Raw genomic sequence first — 20011 nt, forward strand, 5'->3', positions numbered from 1 at the left:
GCAACCAGTGAGTAGGGGACCGATGGTGTCCAGGGGAGGTGCTGTTCAGAGGAGACCTCCTTACGCTCGTCCAAATCAGCCTTCTCATGCAAGTGGATCACAAGCAGTGGTTCCTGTCGGGTAGTCTGGACAGGGAAGTGTAGTTTGTTTCCGATGTGGGGGACCACATTATAGGTCTTCATGCCCTCAATTGGTGGGAGTAAAGCAATGCAATCGTTGCGGAAGAAACGGGCACTTGGATCACGAGTGCAATATGAGTGGGCGTGCGGTGATGAGGCCACCTAATGCTGGAAGAAATCAGCCAAGAGGAGGACGAGCCCAAGCTAGTGGGCGAGTGTATGCTATAACGAGCGCTGAAGCAGCGAGCTCAGGTAATCTCATTGTTGGTGAATGCATGCTATTTGGTAAATCCTGCTGTGCTTTGTATGATTCGGGGGCAACGCACTCCTTCATCTCGAAGGCGTGTGTTGAAAAGCTGGGATTAGAAGTGAGCGAGATGCAGTTTGATCTGGTGGTGTCGACCCCAGCAGCTGGTGAGGTTAGGACGTCCACTATGTGCGTCAAGTGTCCTATAGAAGTGGAGGGACGCAGGTTTAAAGTTAGCCTCATCTGCTTACCTCTTCAAGGTTTGGAGGTGATCTTAGGAATGGATTGGTTGGCTGCCAACCGCATTCTTATTGATTGTGGAGCGAAGGAGTTGATCTTCCCTGGTGAAGAAGAAGAAGTTCTTTCAGTGACGCTCGGTCAGCTGAAAGAAGACATTATGGAAGGCGCCAGCTGTTTCCTGATTATGACTCACGAGGATCAGGAATCCAGAGGAATGGTAGAAGAACGATCGTCCACTAAAAACGGTAATGGACGATCGGTTGTGGACGAGTTTGCGGACGTTTTTCCGGAAGAGATCCCTGGACTTCCCCCTCAGCGCGAAGTGGAATTCACCATTGATTTAGTGACTACATCGGCTCCCATCTCGGTTCAGCCATATAGGATGTCGCCTGCAGAGTTAGCTGAACTCAAGGAGCAGATTGAAGAGTTGATAAAGAAGAAGTTCATTAGGCCGAGCGTATCACCTTGGGGAGCGCCCGTGCTGTTAGTAAGGAAGAAGGATGGCAGCTCTCGGTTGTGTATTGACTACAGGCAATTAAACAAGCTGACCATCAAGAACAAGTACCCTTTGCCGAGGATAGATGACTTGCTGGATCAATTACATGGGGCTGCTGTGTTCTCGAAGATTGATTTGAGATCCGGATATCATCAAATCAGAGTTAAGGAAGACGACATCCAGAAGACGGCATTCAGGTCTCGTTATGGGCATTACGAATATGTGGTGATGCCTTTTGGAGTAACGAACGCTCCAGCCGTGTTCATGGAGTACATGAATCGCATATTCAGGCCTTATTTGGATAAGTTTGTGGTCGTCTTCATAGATGATATTCTCATCTATTCCAAGACCGAAGACGAGCATGAAGAGCACCTTAAACTTGTACTTGGAGTGTTGCGGGAGAAGGAGTTATATGCCAAGTTGTCTAAGTGCGAATTCTGGATGAAGGAGATTCAGTTTTTGGGTCATGTGGTGTCGGCTGGAGGCATCTCGGTGGATCCAGCGAAAGTGCGAGCGGTACTGGAATGGGAGAGTCCGCGTTCGGTCACTGAGGTGCGTAGTTTTGTTGGACTGGCGGGCTATTACAGACGTTTCATTGAAGGTTTTGCTAAGATAGTAGCGCCGCTAACTCAGTTGACCCGTAAAGATCAGCCGTTCGCTTGGACCGATCGTTGTGAGGCCAGTTTTCAGGAGTTGAAGATAAAGCTGACGAGCGCCCCAGTGCTGGTTATTCCGGACACGTCTAAGCTGTTTGAAGTCTATTGCGACGCTTCTCATCAAGGTCTGGGTTGTGTTTTGATGCAAGAGAAGCGAGCGGTAGCGTATGCGTCTCGGCAGTTGAGGATTCACGAGAGGAATTACCCAACGCACGACCTGGAGTTGGCAGCGGTCGTTTTTGCGCTAAAGATCTGGAGGCATTTCTTGTATGGATCCACGTTCCAAGTCTTCAGTGATCACAAGAGTCTCAAGTACCTCTTTGATCAGAAGGAGTTGAATATGAGGCAGAGGAGGTGGCTCGAGTTCTTGAAGGACTACGACTTCGAGCTACTCTATCATCCAGGGAAGGCGAACGTGGTAGCGGACGCTCTAAGCAGGAAGGTGGTACATGTGTCGTCCATGATGGTGCGCGAGCTAAGCTTGGTGGAGAGTTTCAGAGATCTAAGGTTACAGTTCGAATTAGAACCGAAAAGCATCAAGTGTTGTAACCTTAGCATATCTAGCGATGTGTTTGATCGGATTTGGATGAAGCAACGCGAGGATGAAGAGCTGGTAAAGATCTTAAGCGCGCTCGGTACGGATCGAGCTAAGTGGTTCAATACGGGAACGGACGGCATGTTGCGTTACATGGGCAGAACGTGCGTTCCGAATGATGGCGAACTGAAGAGGATTATTCTGAAGGAAGGTCATCATAGTCGTCTTAGCATGCACCCTGGCATGACTAAGATGTATCAAGACCTCCGGAAATCGTTTTGGTGGCCTAGAATGAAGGGTGATGTCGCTCGTTTTGTAGCATCATGTCTAACCTGTCAACGAGCGAAGGCAGAATATCAAAGACCTGGCGGATTGCTTCAACAGTTGGAAATTCCCGAATGGAAGTGGGATAGCATATCTATGGATTTCGTGACTCATCTACCACGCACGGTCAGAAATCATGATTCAATCTGGGTGATCGTGGATAGGCTAACAAAGAGCGCCCACTTCCTAGCTGTCAACTTAAAGATGTCGTTAGCCAACTTAGCTAAGTTGTATATCCAGGAGATCGTTCGTCTGCATGGAGTACCTTCGAGCATAATTTCCGATCGAGATACAAGGTTCACTTCACGGTTTTGGCAGTCACTTCAAAGCGAGCTCGGTAGTATGTTGCAAATGAGTTCAGCCTACCACCCTCAGACGGACGGCCAGTCTGAACGAACCATCCAGACGCTCGAAGATTTGCTGAGGACGTGCGTCCTAGATCACTTAGGTGCATGGGATGAGGTTCTGCCGCTAGTGGAGTTCACGTATAACAACAGTTTCCAGGCGAGCATTGGAATGGCACCGTTCGAAGCACTCTATGGGAGGAAATGCCGAACGCCACTTTGTTGGTTCAAGGAAGGAGAGAACGTGCTAACTGGACCTGAACTTATTCAGCAAACGACCGAGAAAGTCAAGCAGATCCAGGAAAGGTTGAAAACGTCTTTGAGCAAACAGAAGTCGTACGCTGATAAAAGGAGAAGACCTTTGGAATTCGCTGCAGGAGATCATGTGTTCCTTCGACTCAATCCAGTCACTGGTGTAGGACGAGCCATTCGTCCAAAGAAGCTGTCTCCCAAGTTCATTGGGCCTTACCAAATTTTGAGGAAGATCGGACCAGTGGCGTACGAGCTTGCGTTGCCACCCCAATTATCCAACCTTCACCCCGTTTTCCACGTCTCTCAACTTCGAAAGTATGTAGCAAATCCGTCACACGTACTGGAGTTAGAAGACATTCAGCTACGTCCAGACCGAACGTTAGAACTGCATCCAGTCCGTGTTGAAGATAGCCGCACCAAGTATTACAAGGGCAAGGACGTTCGCTTGGTGAAGATAATGTGGGACGCTAAGACGGGTGATTCAACGTGGGAAGTTGAGAGCGCCATCAAGGACTTGTATCCTAATCTGTTTCTGGGTGAGTCTCTAATTTTCGAGGTCGAAAATTTTTGTAGATAGGTGGAATGTGAGATCCCGGTAAATTAGAAGCGTAATTAGGTGTCAAATCAGTAATTATTACGCTGCTGAATCACCTAGTTGCTTCCATAAACGAGCCGCGCCACCCGTCCAAGGCATTAATTGCGCACTGAACTCTGCATGCACACACGCCACTTGTCACGTTGGAAGCGTCCGTTTCAGAGTTTGGAATGCAGGTGTCAGTTTGGGAGACGTTCGTTCAAACGAACGTGAGTTAACAAAAATCAGAATTTTCGAAAACCCTTTCTCTCACCTGCACCATTCATCTTCTTCCTCTGAACTCACCCTTTCAACTTCTCCAACCTCTCTCTAAAACCAGTAAACTTCTCTCTACTGCAACTCCTCATTTCTTTCTCCGATTTCAATTTCAGAACCGTAGGAACGTTCGTCCAGCTGTGATCTTCCGTTTGGACCGAACAGAATTTGATTCTAAGCTGGTAAGTTCCTTCCTCTAGTAGTTGTCCATTAGGGTTTCATTCCAAACCATGTCTTCAGTTCATGCATGGACTGTTTCTGAGAAAACTCTGATTTTGGTGTTTAGATAAAGGGTTAGATTTCGTAGAAGGGACTTAAGTGACTGTTGCGTATAGAAGAGTTGTGGTTGAACGTGTGGAAGTCATATTTTAGGGCGTACACTGCTATCCAGGTAAGGGAAGCTTACATATATTTAAATTTATACGTGTATGAGTGCATGAAAGCATGATGTGGGTTGTCTGTATGAAATTTCTGTATACGTATTTTTCTGGATCTGCATGAACGAACCCTGTTGTGCTGTTATGATTTGTTTACTGATACCGGATATGATTTCTGAGTTGTTGAACTGCATGTTGGTTGATACGTATGAATGATGGATGAATACTATAATGTATGAGTTATTAATAGGTTGATTATTGAACGTGAATAAATCTGGAAGTGAAAGTTATAAAGTTCATAAATTTGAGAATCAATCTGAATTATAAAGTATAAGTATAATGTTGAAACCTGGAAAATTTGTTAAGGTTGAGAAATCTGCACTTAATTCATGCCTTTGATAAATGACGCTCGTCACTGTACGGTCTTATACCGTTCGGTTTTCCTTAAAATAACTTAGAATGGGATTCCTTCATTTGGAAAGAATTCTGCTCGAGAACGAGTCCCTATTTGAATTTTTGAGTGTTCGGTTCCGCTCAACTGTATATAAATATTTGAAACTTTACACTTACATAAAGCTCGGCCTTATGTCGAGCGGTTGTCTTTGAAAACGTTCGACCTTATGTCGAGCGTTTGTCTTTGAAAGCGTTCGACCTTATGTCGAGCGTTTGTCTTTGAAAACGTTCGGCCTCATGTCGAGCGTTCGTCTTTGATAGCGTTCGGCCTCATGTCGAGCGTTCGTCTTTGATAGCGTTCGGCCTTATATCGAACGTTCGTTCTAAATCGCGCAAGGTCTCCTATCAAGCGCTCGTACAACTGAATAAATATTTGATTTTTAAATAGCGTTCGTCCTGAATTTGAAATAGCGTTCGTCCTGATCTCAAATAGCGTTCGTTTATACAGTTAATTAACGTTCGTCTTTTAGAGAAGTGTAACTGAGAATGAAAATGTGATGTTGGGGAAATTATAAAATGGATGAATCATATATGAGGTGAAGTTATGATATTGATAAATGAACGAGCGTTCCAAGGAGGAACGACTCTAAATATTATTGGATATTAAATTTGGTAAAGTATGACTGTGGATAAGTTAAGACTCGCTGTCCATCCTGATGTTCCGTGATACGCCTCTTCAAGTAGAATGGGGTATTCATGTGTGGGAACGGCAGGAGGTCCTTAGTCCATAAGTTAACATGGGCGACGTAAGAACGGACTTACCTCGAGTGGCAGCTGTTTGGTGTATCCCAGTTACTACATCACTCGGGTGCAAGGACGCTTGTAACTACACAGATTCATACAGTCCGGACGGTCGGTCTAGTATTAGTATGTTTATGTTGATTGATGTTATGCGTATATGAGTTGATTGTGTGATGGGTTGAATAAAAATGTTGAAGTATGAATTTAAATTACGTAAGCTTACCCTTTCGTTTTTCCTTGTGTTGTCTTATGGTCTATGTACGTTCGTCTTGTCCTTGCAATGATCATCCATGTGGATGTGAGCAGATGGTGGAGCGTCCCTTGAAGTAATGCTGGAAGAAGAAAATTTGGAGGACGCAACACTGGTGGATGTTGAAGTAAAAGCCGAGCTTTAGAGCGCTCGCTCGTAGATTAGTTTTGTTATTGTATTTTTGCGGACGTTCGGTTATAGTCCTGTAATGCCGTTCGTCCTTAAACTCTTGTTTATTGTAGCGATCGTTATTTTCTGTATGTTTATGCCGTTCGACACTTAGCGCTCGTTCGGTTTAAGTTAAGACTGCACTGTTTATTATCTTAATGTAATTAATTCTGATTATGGTAATTACTATTTTATGGGATGTTACACCATTCTTGCAATATTTACAACAAAATGTTAAGAACAATTTTTTTAATATAGAATTAAATGTTAACGTAATGAAAAAAAAATCTTTTACAACTGGTGTTAAAAAATATCTCATTGTAGTGAGAGAGGAGCCGTGACTTTCCTAAAGAAATTTAACATAAAAACAAAACTTTCTAAAAATAACTAATATTTTAAATATTTTACAAATTTCAAAACGAAACAATAATAAAACCATTTTATATAAAAAGTATAATAAAAAAATTATACAGAAGTTAATTAAAATAATGTAGTATTGTAAACTATTATCACTAGGCTATTTGACTTACTCACACCCTTTATCTAGCAAGTGCAAGAATAAAAAATCACACACAAAAAGATATATATATATATATATATATATATATATATATATATATATATATATATATATATATATATAGAGAGAGAGAGAGAGAGAGAGAGAGAGAGAGAGAGAGAGAAGTGAATGAATTTCAAAGTTGATACTTATTGATGTCTTTACATATTGTATTAAAGATCTATATTATCTATCACTAAATAACCACTTTCAACTCAACATTATTTCTTGTGTTATACACAATACTACATAAAATTTCAACTTGGCTTTATTTTTCTCTTGACATTGTAAAGTATGACTATTCACATTTCTCTTTTACATTATTGCACCAACCAAGCTATTCCTTGAAAATGACAGGAAACACATAACAGGGAAACAGCTAGGGCACAAAAAAAGCAAGAAATATATATATCCCAGGCCCACCCTATGCACGTTTACAATGCAATTTTTCTTTTGTTGCACAACTAAATAAATCTAGCTAGAACAATTGACAATTGAGTTATGACATTTATTTTTATTAAAACCAAGAAAAGAAAGAAGAAACAATGAGAGTAATACGAAGAAAAAACAAGTAAAAGGGCTTGTGTCTTGGAAAGAGAGTAAAAAACAAGTATTTTTAAGGTACTCTCGTTAAAGTTTTTTTTTTTCTTTAAAAAAATGCTATTGATCCACTTTATTAGTAGTTTCTAGTGATCATAATTTTAAAAGGAAAAAGAGTTTTATTTTTGTGGTTTTCTTTAACCAGTATCCTTATAATAGAGTTGTTTACACAATTGGAAGGAAGAAATAAGGAAACTCTGAAAAAAAAAGGATTAAGATTTAATGTGTGTTTGGAATGGCGTTAACAAGATTTAATGTTAACGCAAAGAGAGCTACTTAAGCCGATTTTCTTTATGTGTTGTGAGGTGGATCTAATATGACTTTCTTAAACTTGGAAATCAAGGGAAGGGAAATAGGACATGTCTTGCATCAAACCCTCAAAGTCCCATTCTCCCATTCTAAAGTTTTCCCCTTGCCCATGATTTCCAAAACCAAACAAATCCTCTACAACTACGTTGTTGGAGGTTTGAAAATTATGATGATGATGATGGTGATGGTGATGATCAGTGTTACTGAAGCAACTGTTCTTCAAGTGGTTGTTGTTATGGCTTTTCACATCAATTGGGTTACTAGAATTCTCCTCAATGCTTCTACTTTCTAGTGGAGGAAGGGAAAAGTCGCTTTCTAACCCCATTTTATTAGGTTCCAATGCCCCATAACCTCCATGAACAACCCCATCATCATGATCTACCATACTAACTTGGTTTAAGCATGCAGCCATGTTGTCAAGGAAACCGGCTGCACCGGTGGTCATGTCATAGCGGTTGGACAACAAAGGAAAGGGGTCAAATTGGTCTGTTAGTGCCATGTTGGCTTGCATGGATTGCATGGATGATGATGATGTTGATGATGAGGAGTCCATGCACATGGTCATGAGGTCATGCTGATCATTCATTGGCATTATCCCCCCCATGACATCTCTAGGGTCTGATGAGTCACTGTTGTTTGGTGATGAAGTGTTGTTGATGTTGCTGCTGCTCATTTTCAACCTTTTCTTCAGTGTTGAGTTCCAGAAATTCTTTATCTCATTGTCTGTGCGACCAGGAAGCCGTGCAGCAATCTGAGACCATCTGAGATTCACAACTTCAAAATGGTTAAAACAGGAACACTTGTACAAATTTCTGAATACTATGTGTAGCTTCTGTTACATGGATACATAGTGTCTTGTACCAATATAAACTAAATATATATAATAACGGGTTAATTAGTCACAAAGTATTGAAGTAATCATAAGATTAATGAAATAAAGAGTGATGTATACGTCATCTCGTGAGCGTCAATAATTATAGCACATAAAAGTTGTGTTGAAAAAGTATTGTTGAGATGTTATACTGATGAACATGATGGAAGACACGGGTTTAATATTTAATAATATTGATGGTTAAGAAAAGATTTTCAAAGATCTATAGTGAATAGTCAAATGTATATTATGGGTCAGGTCATCCTTAAGCAGAAAGCTAAACCATGATAGTTAAGGCAAAACCCCTGAAATGCTTTTAGGCTACGTCATCTAAATATGTAGTTAAACATGTTCACATTTTATATATAAAAACCTATATTCAGTCAATTTCTTGATAAAAAAGGATCTTGATTGGAGTTTTTCCCAATACCCTTTACAAGCTTTTCTTTTATCAACAATAATACATACATATATATTTATATATATATATATATATATATATATATATATATATATATATTAATTAGATACCCTTTACAAGTTAAATTTATCTTGAATGACAATTGCTTCAATATTTGTTTGACTTCTTTATCAAAGCCATTTTTGTTTATTCATTTTAATAAAAGTTTAATCTTTTTAAAACACCTCCAGTGGTACAACCATGATAGAATTGCTTCGATTTTTAATGGACTATATTTATAATGTCACATGAAATTCAAAAACTAAAAATGTTTTCTCCAATGATATATAACAACTTAAATGAAATCTTATAACTGTTTTACCATTCTTAAGAATCCCGAAGAGTTGTAGGTTATGTAAGTAATTTTTCTCACATAAAAAGTTGTTATTTTAAGTTTAAAAGTTGTACAATTGGAGAAAACTCAGTAAATTTCTTAAATTTACGTGGCATTTAATTATAAAAGCCACCAAAATTGTGTTATAATAAGGACTCTTCTAAGAATAAATGTTCTTATCGATAATTAATTAGGTCTTTATAGATTGAGCTGGATGTTAATGATATGAAATTACCAAGGCTTGTTTGGAATTTGTTTTAATAAGAACAATATAAGTAAAAAAATTAAACACAAAATGAAATAAGTTTTTTCATAAATTAAAATTATTTTATGTATAATTTAATTTTATAATTTACAAAAAAAATCATTTAATTTTTTAAGAAAGGTAAGAACTTTGAGGTAATTAAGAAAGTTGGCATTATAATGCAACGAAGGCAATGAAGATGGTACCTGTTTCCAAGAAGGGAGTGCAAATGGATGATGAGTTCTTCCTCTTGGGGTGAGAATGCACCACGTTTGAGATCAGGTCTGAGGTAGTTGATCCAACGAAGACGACAACTTTTGCCGCACCTTTGAAGGCCAGCATTCCTTGCAATGTCACTCCAACATCCTTGTCCCTTAGTGATCATGTACCTTATCAGTTTCTCATCTTCCTCAGGTGACCACAACCCTTTTCTTAACTTGCTCTTAATGTTGTTGTTGTTGGTGGTGGTGGTGTTAATGGTGGTGGTGGTGTTGAGTTTGTCTTTTGCCATCATATCAGGTTTCCTCATTTGGCAGAAAGGGGTGATAAAGGGGTGTGAGGGATGTGGGAAAGGGTTGAGAGGCCCTTATGAAGTGGGTTGTGATGGAGATGTAGGAGAAAGCTATATAGGTGAATGATGGTTTTGAGGGACAGAGAGAAGGCTTGATGGGGTGGGAATGGTAAATAATGATGATGATGGTTGTGGGGTTTGCTTAAAATATGAATATGAGAAATGGGATTGTGTTTGTTTGTTGGTTGATAGGTAGAGTGGAAAACGGATTGGAGGGGGACCTCCTTAGCCAAGAGAAAAAAAGAGAGTGATCAAGAGAAAACATGGTTGCTCTTCTTGTCTTTGACTCAATTCTTGTCTTTTTTCATTTTACTTCACTCACAAGGTAATCATAGTCTTTTAGTGTATGGAACAGAAACTATTTTGCTTCCACTTCACATAATACTCTCTCTCTCTCTCTTCTATCACTAAAGCTTTTAAACTTCAAATTCACGTGTGCTGATATATACCAGAGAGAAGAGAGAGACTGTGTTACCTATATATGTATGCTGATTTTTTTAATATAATGGCAAAAGAGTGGCATGCTTGACAAAACTGTTTGATAATTTTCAAATGGTTTTGTAGTTGTGTGTAACTTACATTCTTTGCATGAGTTTCATTAGGGGGGCTAACCACTCATTGGCATACTTCTGAAGCAAACAATGTACACCTCCTAACAAAGCAATGCCCTTTTCATACCATAAATTTATCATTTCCTTACAGCCAATTATCTTCGTACAAGTACAAACTAAGCTCAATTAAGCAATGGAATTTGTTAATTTTATTTCACAGAAATTATGGTTAATTAACCATCATGAAACTTTAAATTTATAAAACGTGACATGCTTATACATGGTTTTTATGACTTTGAGCTGTTAAGTACAAGAGCTTTTATTACTTTGTAATCTTCTTTAATGTTAACTTTTAACCTGCACAAGTTACTGCTCAATGATGATAGTTGCAATGAATTTGCAGTACTTTGAAGACTGTTATTAATGAGTGGTATTTGTAAAAAGTCGGTTGCTTCTTTAAAGATACTAAGAACGAGGATTAATTAACTGATGAACACGACATGGTTAAGAGTTCTTTTGCAAACTGTTAAGATTACTTAACTGTATGGATAAATATTAGGTTGTTTTACTTCATGTTGTTCCATCTTTGACAACGACTTCTACTTGCCCTTCAAGTACTGTATATACGTGTATTTCTTATCCATAGTAACTACCTCACTTCATCTTGTTTAAATTTTTTTACTAAATCTTAATAAATAAATTTTAAATCTAATTTAATTTAAAAAAGTAACTTCTAAGATTAAATTATGCTTAAAATTCATATTTTAAATTGGTATCAGAATTATATAAAGTGTTTATTATAAAAAAAAAATTACTCAGAAATACAACACGCCAATTAGATCTAAACCTAATCACATAAGAAATTGACAATATTTTTTACCCAAAACCTTAAGATAATGGATCATTGAGTCTTTCATTTTTATATAATGTTCTACTATCTCATTTTTATCCAATGTAGGATTTGGACTCACTTAGATTTACAACAATCTCCCCTCAAAGGTTAGTCTCTTTCACATTGGTACACTCCCCCTCCAGCAAAAGTATTCTCAATCACGAGTATTCATTCGTACAATCGTTCATCTTAACCGACTTACCTAAAACCCTTCACGAAAAAGACTTTCAATTAAGGGACAATTGTACTCATCTTACAAATTAATTTAGTAAAATTGAGTTAGATTTTAATATCTCTTATAACTTAAATAATTTCAATAGTATAAAAATCTTTATAGTAATCTAAATTTGTGTTAATATTAATATATGCATAATAGAACAGTACAAAACTTGTAGTCGTTGTACATGTACAACATGGTAGAACCTCTCTTGTAAGAAAGTAAATCTGGTACAGGTTTGATAAAAATGGGATTGTTTTTGGCAAATGGAAATTGAAACCTAAAGCTTAAGCTAAAAAGCATAATAATTAGAAAGATCCATGTCACAAGATTTTTTGAAGTATGCAGATAAAATATGGTTACATTCCATGATCCATCCTTTTCTCCCTGGCTTTCAAAGTACATTTCCCCCAGAGAGATTCCCTTTCCATTACCTAATTACCTTTGAGACAAGCCAATTAGTTTGCAGAAAATATTTCATGAACCTAAAATATTATATCTGTCACTGTCCACTTCAAAATCAGATACACATGGGGGAGTCTTTGTCAATTCCTGCATATTGCAAGGGCAATATGGTTATTCACCATTCCAAATATGTCTTCTGATTGAACTTCCACAAACTTCTCAGGAAAAAGTGAAGCTGAAACCTCTCCTCATATATACTCAAATGTTACAAAATCATCATATCTATCTACAGCTGTGTTGGGAATAAGAGGGAGAAAAAACAATGATCCAAAATCATCTAATAATGCTTGTTTTATGAGGCTGTCCCAAGCAACATTCTACTTTGTTATCAAGACAAGAAAATACAACTCATATATGTGATTTTGCATTGCACTTTGTACTACATAATAAGAATGTGTTACTAGAATGTTGAGGCCAAAAAGTTGTTGAACTTTAAAACCAAAAATCATGAGCTGAAAAGTGAGAATACTTGGAAAGAAATATGGAACTGCACAAGGTTGAGGGGTCACCATATAAAAGGGCAAGATGCAAATTCAAAATCAAGTTTTGTGAGATTTTAAGTGACAAAATATATTTTATTTATTTAGTTATTATTTTTATGATTTTAGCTTTTTAGGGTTAATTAATCATGATGAAATAATCCATACTAAAGGTTTTCAAATTTCAGATTTTTTTAAATTAATTAAATTTATTAAAATGATTTTAAAACTTATAATATTTTGTTAATTAATATAATTTTTTATTCTGTTATTTTTAAAGGATTAGATATTTTTTTTGTCTCCAAACTATTATAACAAAGTGTGTTTAGTCTTTAAACTAAATTATAAATTATTTCATCTCTCATTGCAATAAAAGTCATGTAAAATTTCCTTTCCAATAAACAATTCTAGATTATAATATAATCTTTACTTGCACTTTGTAAAGAAAAATTTTTTATATGACTTAGACAAAATTTAAAATAGAAAATAATTTATAATTTTATTTAGAAATAAAACAAAAAAATTTATAATATATAGTTTGAGAAAAAAAAAACACATATTTAACTTTTTTTTTTAAATATCAATCAAACAGAAAAAAGTATATTAAAGAAGTGCACTAATATATAATAACACTCCTAAAATGTTTCCAAAACCTTAAATCCATAATCTCATCCCTGGCTTAAGTGCTTTTAGCTTTTTTTCCTTTTTATGAAAACAAGTCGAGGAACGTTGGCTTTAGTGTACTTTTTTTTGTTGAAACGTAACGCTATAAGCTGAAAAGTACTTTTTCCTTTGACCCCCTTTTTTTTTTCTTGTTTAACTATTTTTTATTGAAATCGAATCACGAAACAGAGCGAAGTTTACGTTCAAGGTATTCAAATGTTCTGGAGTTTAATTTTCATGCATTGTAATTTAATATTTTTACACACACTAGAAATCATCCATGTTAAATTTTAGGTTAACCTTGTCTCTATTTTTGTGGATTTTTTTTATTTTATTTCATTTTTTTTAATCCCCAATTGAGTCCTTAAAAGTGTTAATTTGAATTAATTGAATCTCTGTCATTAAATTTATTTAACGGAGTTAAGTTTTTGCACATATAGGAGGTTGATGTTCAATTTTTTAAAACGTGACAGACTGAGAGTTGAAATGTGGAATTTGGCAACTTGTTAAATTTTAATAAAATGGATTTGTGAAATGGGATTTAGGGTTGAATGAACTTAAATATGGGATTTCATTTGTGATTAAAAATCTGAGACGAATGTGGATGTGAGAGGAATATGGTTCTGAACCTTGCACAAGCACGTGAAGTTTCCAAACCCTATTTGGTTAATTAGGGTTCGTTGTTGTTGAACATTGGCAAGCACGTGAAGTTTCGAAACAGGGAAGTGCGAAAGCAGAAGACGCAACAATGTTGATGGGTCATTCATGTTCATCTTCCACTTGAAATGAGTGTCGAAGAAAGCATTTGCGGTTTGTGAGCTCTCGTGGAGATGGAGGGTGGAACAGGAATGAGGCTTCGCTGATCTGCCATTGTGGAGAGAAGTCTGTGTTGAGGACTATGAAAACCAGTAAGAATCGAGGCAAACAATTCTGGGGTTGCCCTAGGTATAAGGTTGGAAGTAAAAATGGTGGATGCAACTACTTCAAATGGTGTAGTGATTGGGGAATTGAAGAAAGTGTTAGTTGTGAGGTGTTGGAAGCAAATGATGAGAGGTTGCTGAAGAGTTTTGAAAATGAAAGTGATAAGAAGATAGTTGGTATGCAGAAAGTTGTGATGGGTCTTCAAAGGTGGATGAAATTTTTGGTTGGGGTTGTTAGTGTTCTATGGGTAATGAACATCATTATATTTGCAATTGATGGGAAGGGCTTGATAATTTATGTGTAGGTGTAATGTAGGTCTGCTTTGGTATTAGTTGTAGGCTTGATAATGTTAATGTAGTTCTGTTTAATGTAGAGGTTGCAATGTATTTATGTTTTCTACTATGAAGATGTATCACTTTCAGATGTTTAATGAAATGAAAATTTGGAAAAAATGAGTTCAATTGAAAATTTGGTTTCAATTTTATGTCAGCAGTTGCCCTTTATATAACATAAAATATGCATAGAACCTGTAAAACAGTGCTCAATAAAGGCTCCATCAACAGTTGAGAACACATAACTACAAACATACACAATACACGAGTAAAATAATATTGCTATCTTGGGACCTGGATAAACAACTGAAAGAGGATACTTTGGTCTATTACAATAAAGAAACTACTTGCAATAAAGAAACTGCAAATATGAAATTGAAGAAGTTGTATATTAATACCAAAAAGTAGTCATCCATTATTCTTACAAATACCAATAAATAGGATACTTTGGGCAATTACATACTAAAACATAAAGCATTGTTTATAAAACATGTATGAAGCGGTTCTTCTTCATATAACATTGGGCAATTACATACTGAAACATAAAACATTGTTTATTACATTTGCTACTAATAAAACATATAACATTCTTCAAGTCTGAAGTGGTTCTTCTTCATGTGGTTGACCCTCAAGCAATGAACTGGGTTGTTGTTCCTCTTCTTGCACTTGGTTTCTCTTCGGGTAGTTTTTTTTTGTTGTGACCCACTTCCCTACTCATGCTACATCTCTTCAGTAAACCCCCTTTTGACATTCTAGTGCTACTTTTCTTCAACTCCCATTGCTCTAACCTTCTTTTCTTCTTAGGACGACCAAACATCTTTCTTTTTTATGGAGGCATGACATCTGGATATTGTGTTACCTCCCATAGGTTGTTTCCATTAATGGGATAGATAATGGAGAAATAAATTTCTTCACACGTTGACTTTTGAAAGCATACAGGTATGTAGTCCTTTGCATCTATGTTGAGAAACCTCATTGTTGTCAATGCATGAACACAAGGTATTCCACTGATGCTCCATTTTCTGCAGGAGCATGAATATTGAATAGTCATTTTGCATTGAATTGCTGCAACTTGTGTTCCCTACTACATGTATGTTTGTCAACCACAATCCTCAGTTGCCATGATTTTAATGCATCCATGAAACCAAAATATGCCACCCACGGACATTCTCCTTTTGATCCAAAACATTTAACCCTTATTCTTTTTTTATCATTTTTAATAAGTTTCAAATTTTTTTCATTCTCTACTGCATAGCTTTTGATGGCATCCAAGATGTCTTGTTTATGCACAAAATATGTTCCCACTTCCTAGTTGAAATCAATCATTTTTTTTGGCATACTAAATGTAGAAAAATTCCCATACCCCTTTTCATCTTCACTTTCTTCATCACTTATGATAGGAGAAGTTAAGTCCTTAGATTGCCATTCATCATTGAACAAACTGGAATCACTAATCTCATCTTCTTCCATATATGATTCAGACCCAAGTAAAAAAGGTTCAACCTCAACCTTCATATTACCAGAACTTTCACTGAATTCACATTGCAAATTTATGTTTACTAACACATCCTCACTATTCATCTCACCATCATCACCATCACGTGATGTACTTTAATCACGAACTTCTACTTCTATATCCTCAAGTCTTCTACTTCTATTGTGTAAGCCTCACCATCCTGTGCTTCTATCCTCTCAGCCTCAGCATGACATTCCTCAACCTCTATCCTCTCACCCCCAACTTCATTTGCGTCTGTCCTCTCAACCTCAGCATGACATTCCTCAACCTCTATCCTCTCACCCTGAACTTCATCTTCATCTACTTTTGTCCTTTCAGCCTCAACATGACATTCCTCAACCTTTATCCTCTCACCCTGAACTTCATCTTCATCTACTTCTGTCCTCTTAGCCTCAACATAACATTCCTTAACCTCTATCTTCTCACCTTCAACTTCATCTTCATCTGCTTCTGTCCTCTCAGCCTCACCATCAACTTCCATAACCTCTATCCTCTCACCCTCAACTTTATCTGCTTCTATCATCTCACCCTAACCAACAACAACTTCTATCCTCTCACCATCAGCACGTACCTCCTCACCACCCTCATTCACCTCAGGTGCAACTTCGTCACCTCCTTCATCAACATTGTATTCAATCATGTGAATCACATCAGGTTGAAACATAGTGTGCACAACATATAAATGAACTCGTCCATTTAACTGAGCTAAAGTGACCATATGCATGACACCTACGTCATCACACAAGGCTTCTAGCCTACCATCTAATACAAGACCACATCCAACAGAAAACCACAAGTCCTTAAATCCATCGTACCCAAGACTTTTGACTACACTTACTACAATAAAATAACTCCATAAGTCAGGATCAAAATACATTGTATCACTTTCCCCTTCATACTTCAGGCAGCCGTCATTGACGTACTTTCCCCTATGGTGAATAACAACCTTTATATCGCCCATCACACACAACACAATCAAGAATATTCTACACCTAGAAATAACCCTAAAACGACAAAAAACACCGCTTATTAAAGTGATAATGACATAACAAACAGATTGTAACTATGGGGGACATAGGGGACCACAAGTGCAATATGCAAACACCACATTTTCAGACAACGCCAACCCCACATTCAAAAAAGCATCCCCAGATAACAACAAAAAGCATCGAATATTAAATTCATATCTATTTATAGTAGAGATACTAACCTTCCACCAAATTTCACTCGAACCACTTCACGATTCACGTCAAAACTCCAATCACGAAGCTCGAAATCCCTAATGAAGTCTTTATCCTCTCCACTAAGGACTTCACATTGAAAGACTTCACATTGCACTCTCCTCTCAGATTTAATCCCAAATTGAATCCCAAATTCTATTTCATTGAACCCTAAATCCCATTTTAGAATTCCCTAATATTATATTATTACATTTTACCAAAATTCACGTTTCAACTCTCAGCATGCCACGCTTTAAAAAATTGACACATCAACCTCCCACATGTGCAAAAACATAACCTCGTTAAGTAAATTTAACGGCAAGAGTTCAATTGATTCAAATTAGCACTTTTAAGGACTTAATTTGGGATTCCATAAAAAAGATGATCAAAATGGGAAAAACCCACAAAAATGGAGACAACTAAAGGGTTTAAACTTAAATTTTATTTTCCCTTCAATTTATAATTTATTTTTAGAATTTTGCAAAACATTTTCTCCTTTATTTTTCAAAATATTATGAATTTTATCCTTCCAATTGTTTATACTAACATTATTTTTATTAGCAAGCGTGTATTATTTTTATACATGTTCCAACCTGTATAAGTTATTTGTAACTCAAAACTGTTCTAGCTAGCTTTGAGGTAAAAACACGATTTCCACTAATATTTTAGTCTATCTCTCAACATTTTCCCATCTAGTTTTCACTTTTTTATATTTGTAACCTATTAATTCTTATGAATTGTTCCCAATTGTGTTGCCCCTTTTAGTGATAGTGTAACACCTAAAATTCTAAAATATAATACTTGTTATATATATTTTAATAATTTTATTGTATAATAAATATAAATATAAATATATAAATATATATATATATAGACATTTATTAGCAAGCATAAATGGTTAAGATGAACGGCGGTTGTAAATGGTTACTCGTGGTTGTGGTTGGTTAGAAATCCAAGTATAAATCTAAATATAAATAAATTTTCACTAATTTTTATTATTAATATATATATATAAAGAGAAAATGTAATGCTAGTTTTTTTTGTTTCTGTTTCTTAATTTATTAACTGTTTTTGTTGATCTTCCACTCCATTCTTGTTTCATAGTAAAGAAATAAAAGTAAGTCTTTTTTGTTCTTTGATATTAAAGTATTAGTTTTGTATTTTTATTTTAGTTTACGTCTTTTGTATAATATTTTTTTATAAAGATAAAAACAATTAACTGTTATGTGTTTATTTTAATTGTAACTTCATTATCATATACTTTTCTTTTAATAATTACACCTCTTAATATTTAATTAGATTTTGATAGTTTAGATTTAGTTTTGAACTTTCTTAAAATAAGTATATTTATGAAGAATAAAAGTATGTATTCAATTTAAAAGTTATAAAAGAAAAGTTACATGTGAAGATGAAAACAATACATTTAAAAGAAAAAGTTAAGTTTTACCCTTTTATAATGTTAGTGCGGAAAATGCACATGAAAAATTGGAATAAGCTTAAAATGATGTTTGGAAATAAAAGATGCAATATAATTAAGTAATTCAAATGTAGAATCTAAATTTACAATTTGAAACCAAGCTTTAAGGATATCAGTGTGACAACAGTTATGGTATGGACAGTGAATGCAGAATTTTATGTAGTAAAATTATCTAACTATAATATTGATGATGTAAGGACTGCACTTCCAAATTTCTTTCCTCCCTTTTCCCACCTCCAAATCCTAATGGAATAAAGAAATCTGGAGAAAGTTTTTTGCTGCTGCACTTGCCGTCGTTGGTGCCCATGCCACCGTCGTTGGTCCCCTTGTCGACGTCGCAATCGGAAGTGGACATGGCCCTAGATGAGGAGATGGGCTAGCAAATCTGTTCTGCGTAAGTGAGAAAGTATTGTGTTGGAGGTAGCTCATAGTCTTGAAAGGTTGCAAATGGGAAATTTGAAGTCTGCTGGCAAATTAACAGAGGTTAAAATATAATTATTTAAGTCTATTAGTCTTTAAACAGATTTAAAATTTAACTATTTAAGTATGTTACTCAACATTAGACTTAAAAAGTGATTATTTAAGTCTCTTTTAAGATTGACAGGCTTAAACAAGTCACTTTTATTTATAAAATTATCATCACATATTTTTTAAGTTTACTTTTTTGATATTAGACTTAAATTTTTAGACTTAAAAACTTATTTTTGTACTATTATATTAAGAAATCAAAGACAAAAAAATGGAGAAAATATTTTGAGTTATGAACTATGTTGACATCCAAAAGATGAATTATGATGTGTTTTACATTATAAAAGGTTTTGAAATTATCGACGAAATTTTGCTGATGTAAATGAATTCGTCAAAAAAATTGAACTAGATTTTACTGACGAATTTTGAAATTTTAACTATATTATAAAAAGAAAATTCGTTAGTAAATTTGTCAGTAATACATATTTCATTTCCGTTGATAAATAAGATATGTATTACCAACAAATTTTTTCATTGAAAAAGTTCGTAGGTAAGAAATTTTAAAATCTATAGATAAAATTTACTGATAATTTAAAATTCTTATTATCGATCGATTTATTCGTTAGTAAATTCGTCGATAGAAAGAGCAACAAATTTCTCGTCTAAGTAACTTAGTAGGTGCATAAGTGGTAGAAATTAGGGTGTAGAAAGGAGGCCAAGCTTTTTCATCTTTATCTTCTTTCATGCCTAAACCATTGGACCACCGTCTCTCCATCACAACCATTCGCAACCATAGTGTTGTTGATGTCA

The 20011-nt window shown here is 35.8% G+C and overlaps 1 protein-coding gene across 1 annotated transcript; it reads right to left on the reverse strand.

Moving 5' to 3' along the window:
• Positions 1 to 7105: 7105 nt before the first annotated feature.
• On the reverse strand, positions 7106 to 10094 carry LOC124835352 (transcription factor MYB83-like). Its single transcript, XM_088111309.1, has 2 exons — positions 9636 to 10094; positions 7106 to 8281 (listed from the first exon to the last, which is right to left on the reverse strand). Exons 1-2 carry the CDS (start codon positions 9956 to 9958, stop codon positions 7537 to 7539), a joined length of 1068 nt encoding a protein of 355 aa, XP_087967435.1. The 5' UTR covers positions 9959 to 10094; the 3' UTR covers positions 7106 to 7536.
• Between the last annotated feature and the right edge of the window lie 9917 nt (positions 10095 to 20011).

The sequence above is a fragment of the Vigna umbellata genome, chromosome 4 (genome assembly GCF_029865625.1).
Source record: "Vigna umbellata cultivar VRB3 chromosome 4, Vumbellata_1.0, whole genome shotgun sequence".
NCBI classification, from domain to species: Eukaryota; Viridiplantae; Streptophyta; class Magnoliopsida; order Fabales; family Fabaceae; genus Vigna; species Vigna umbellata.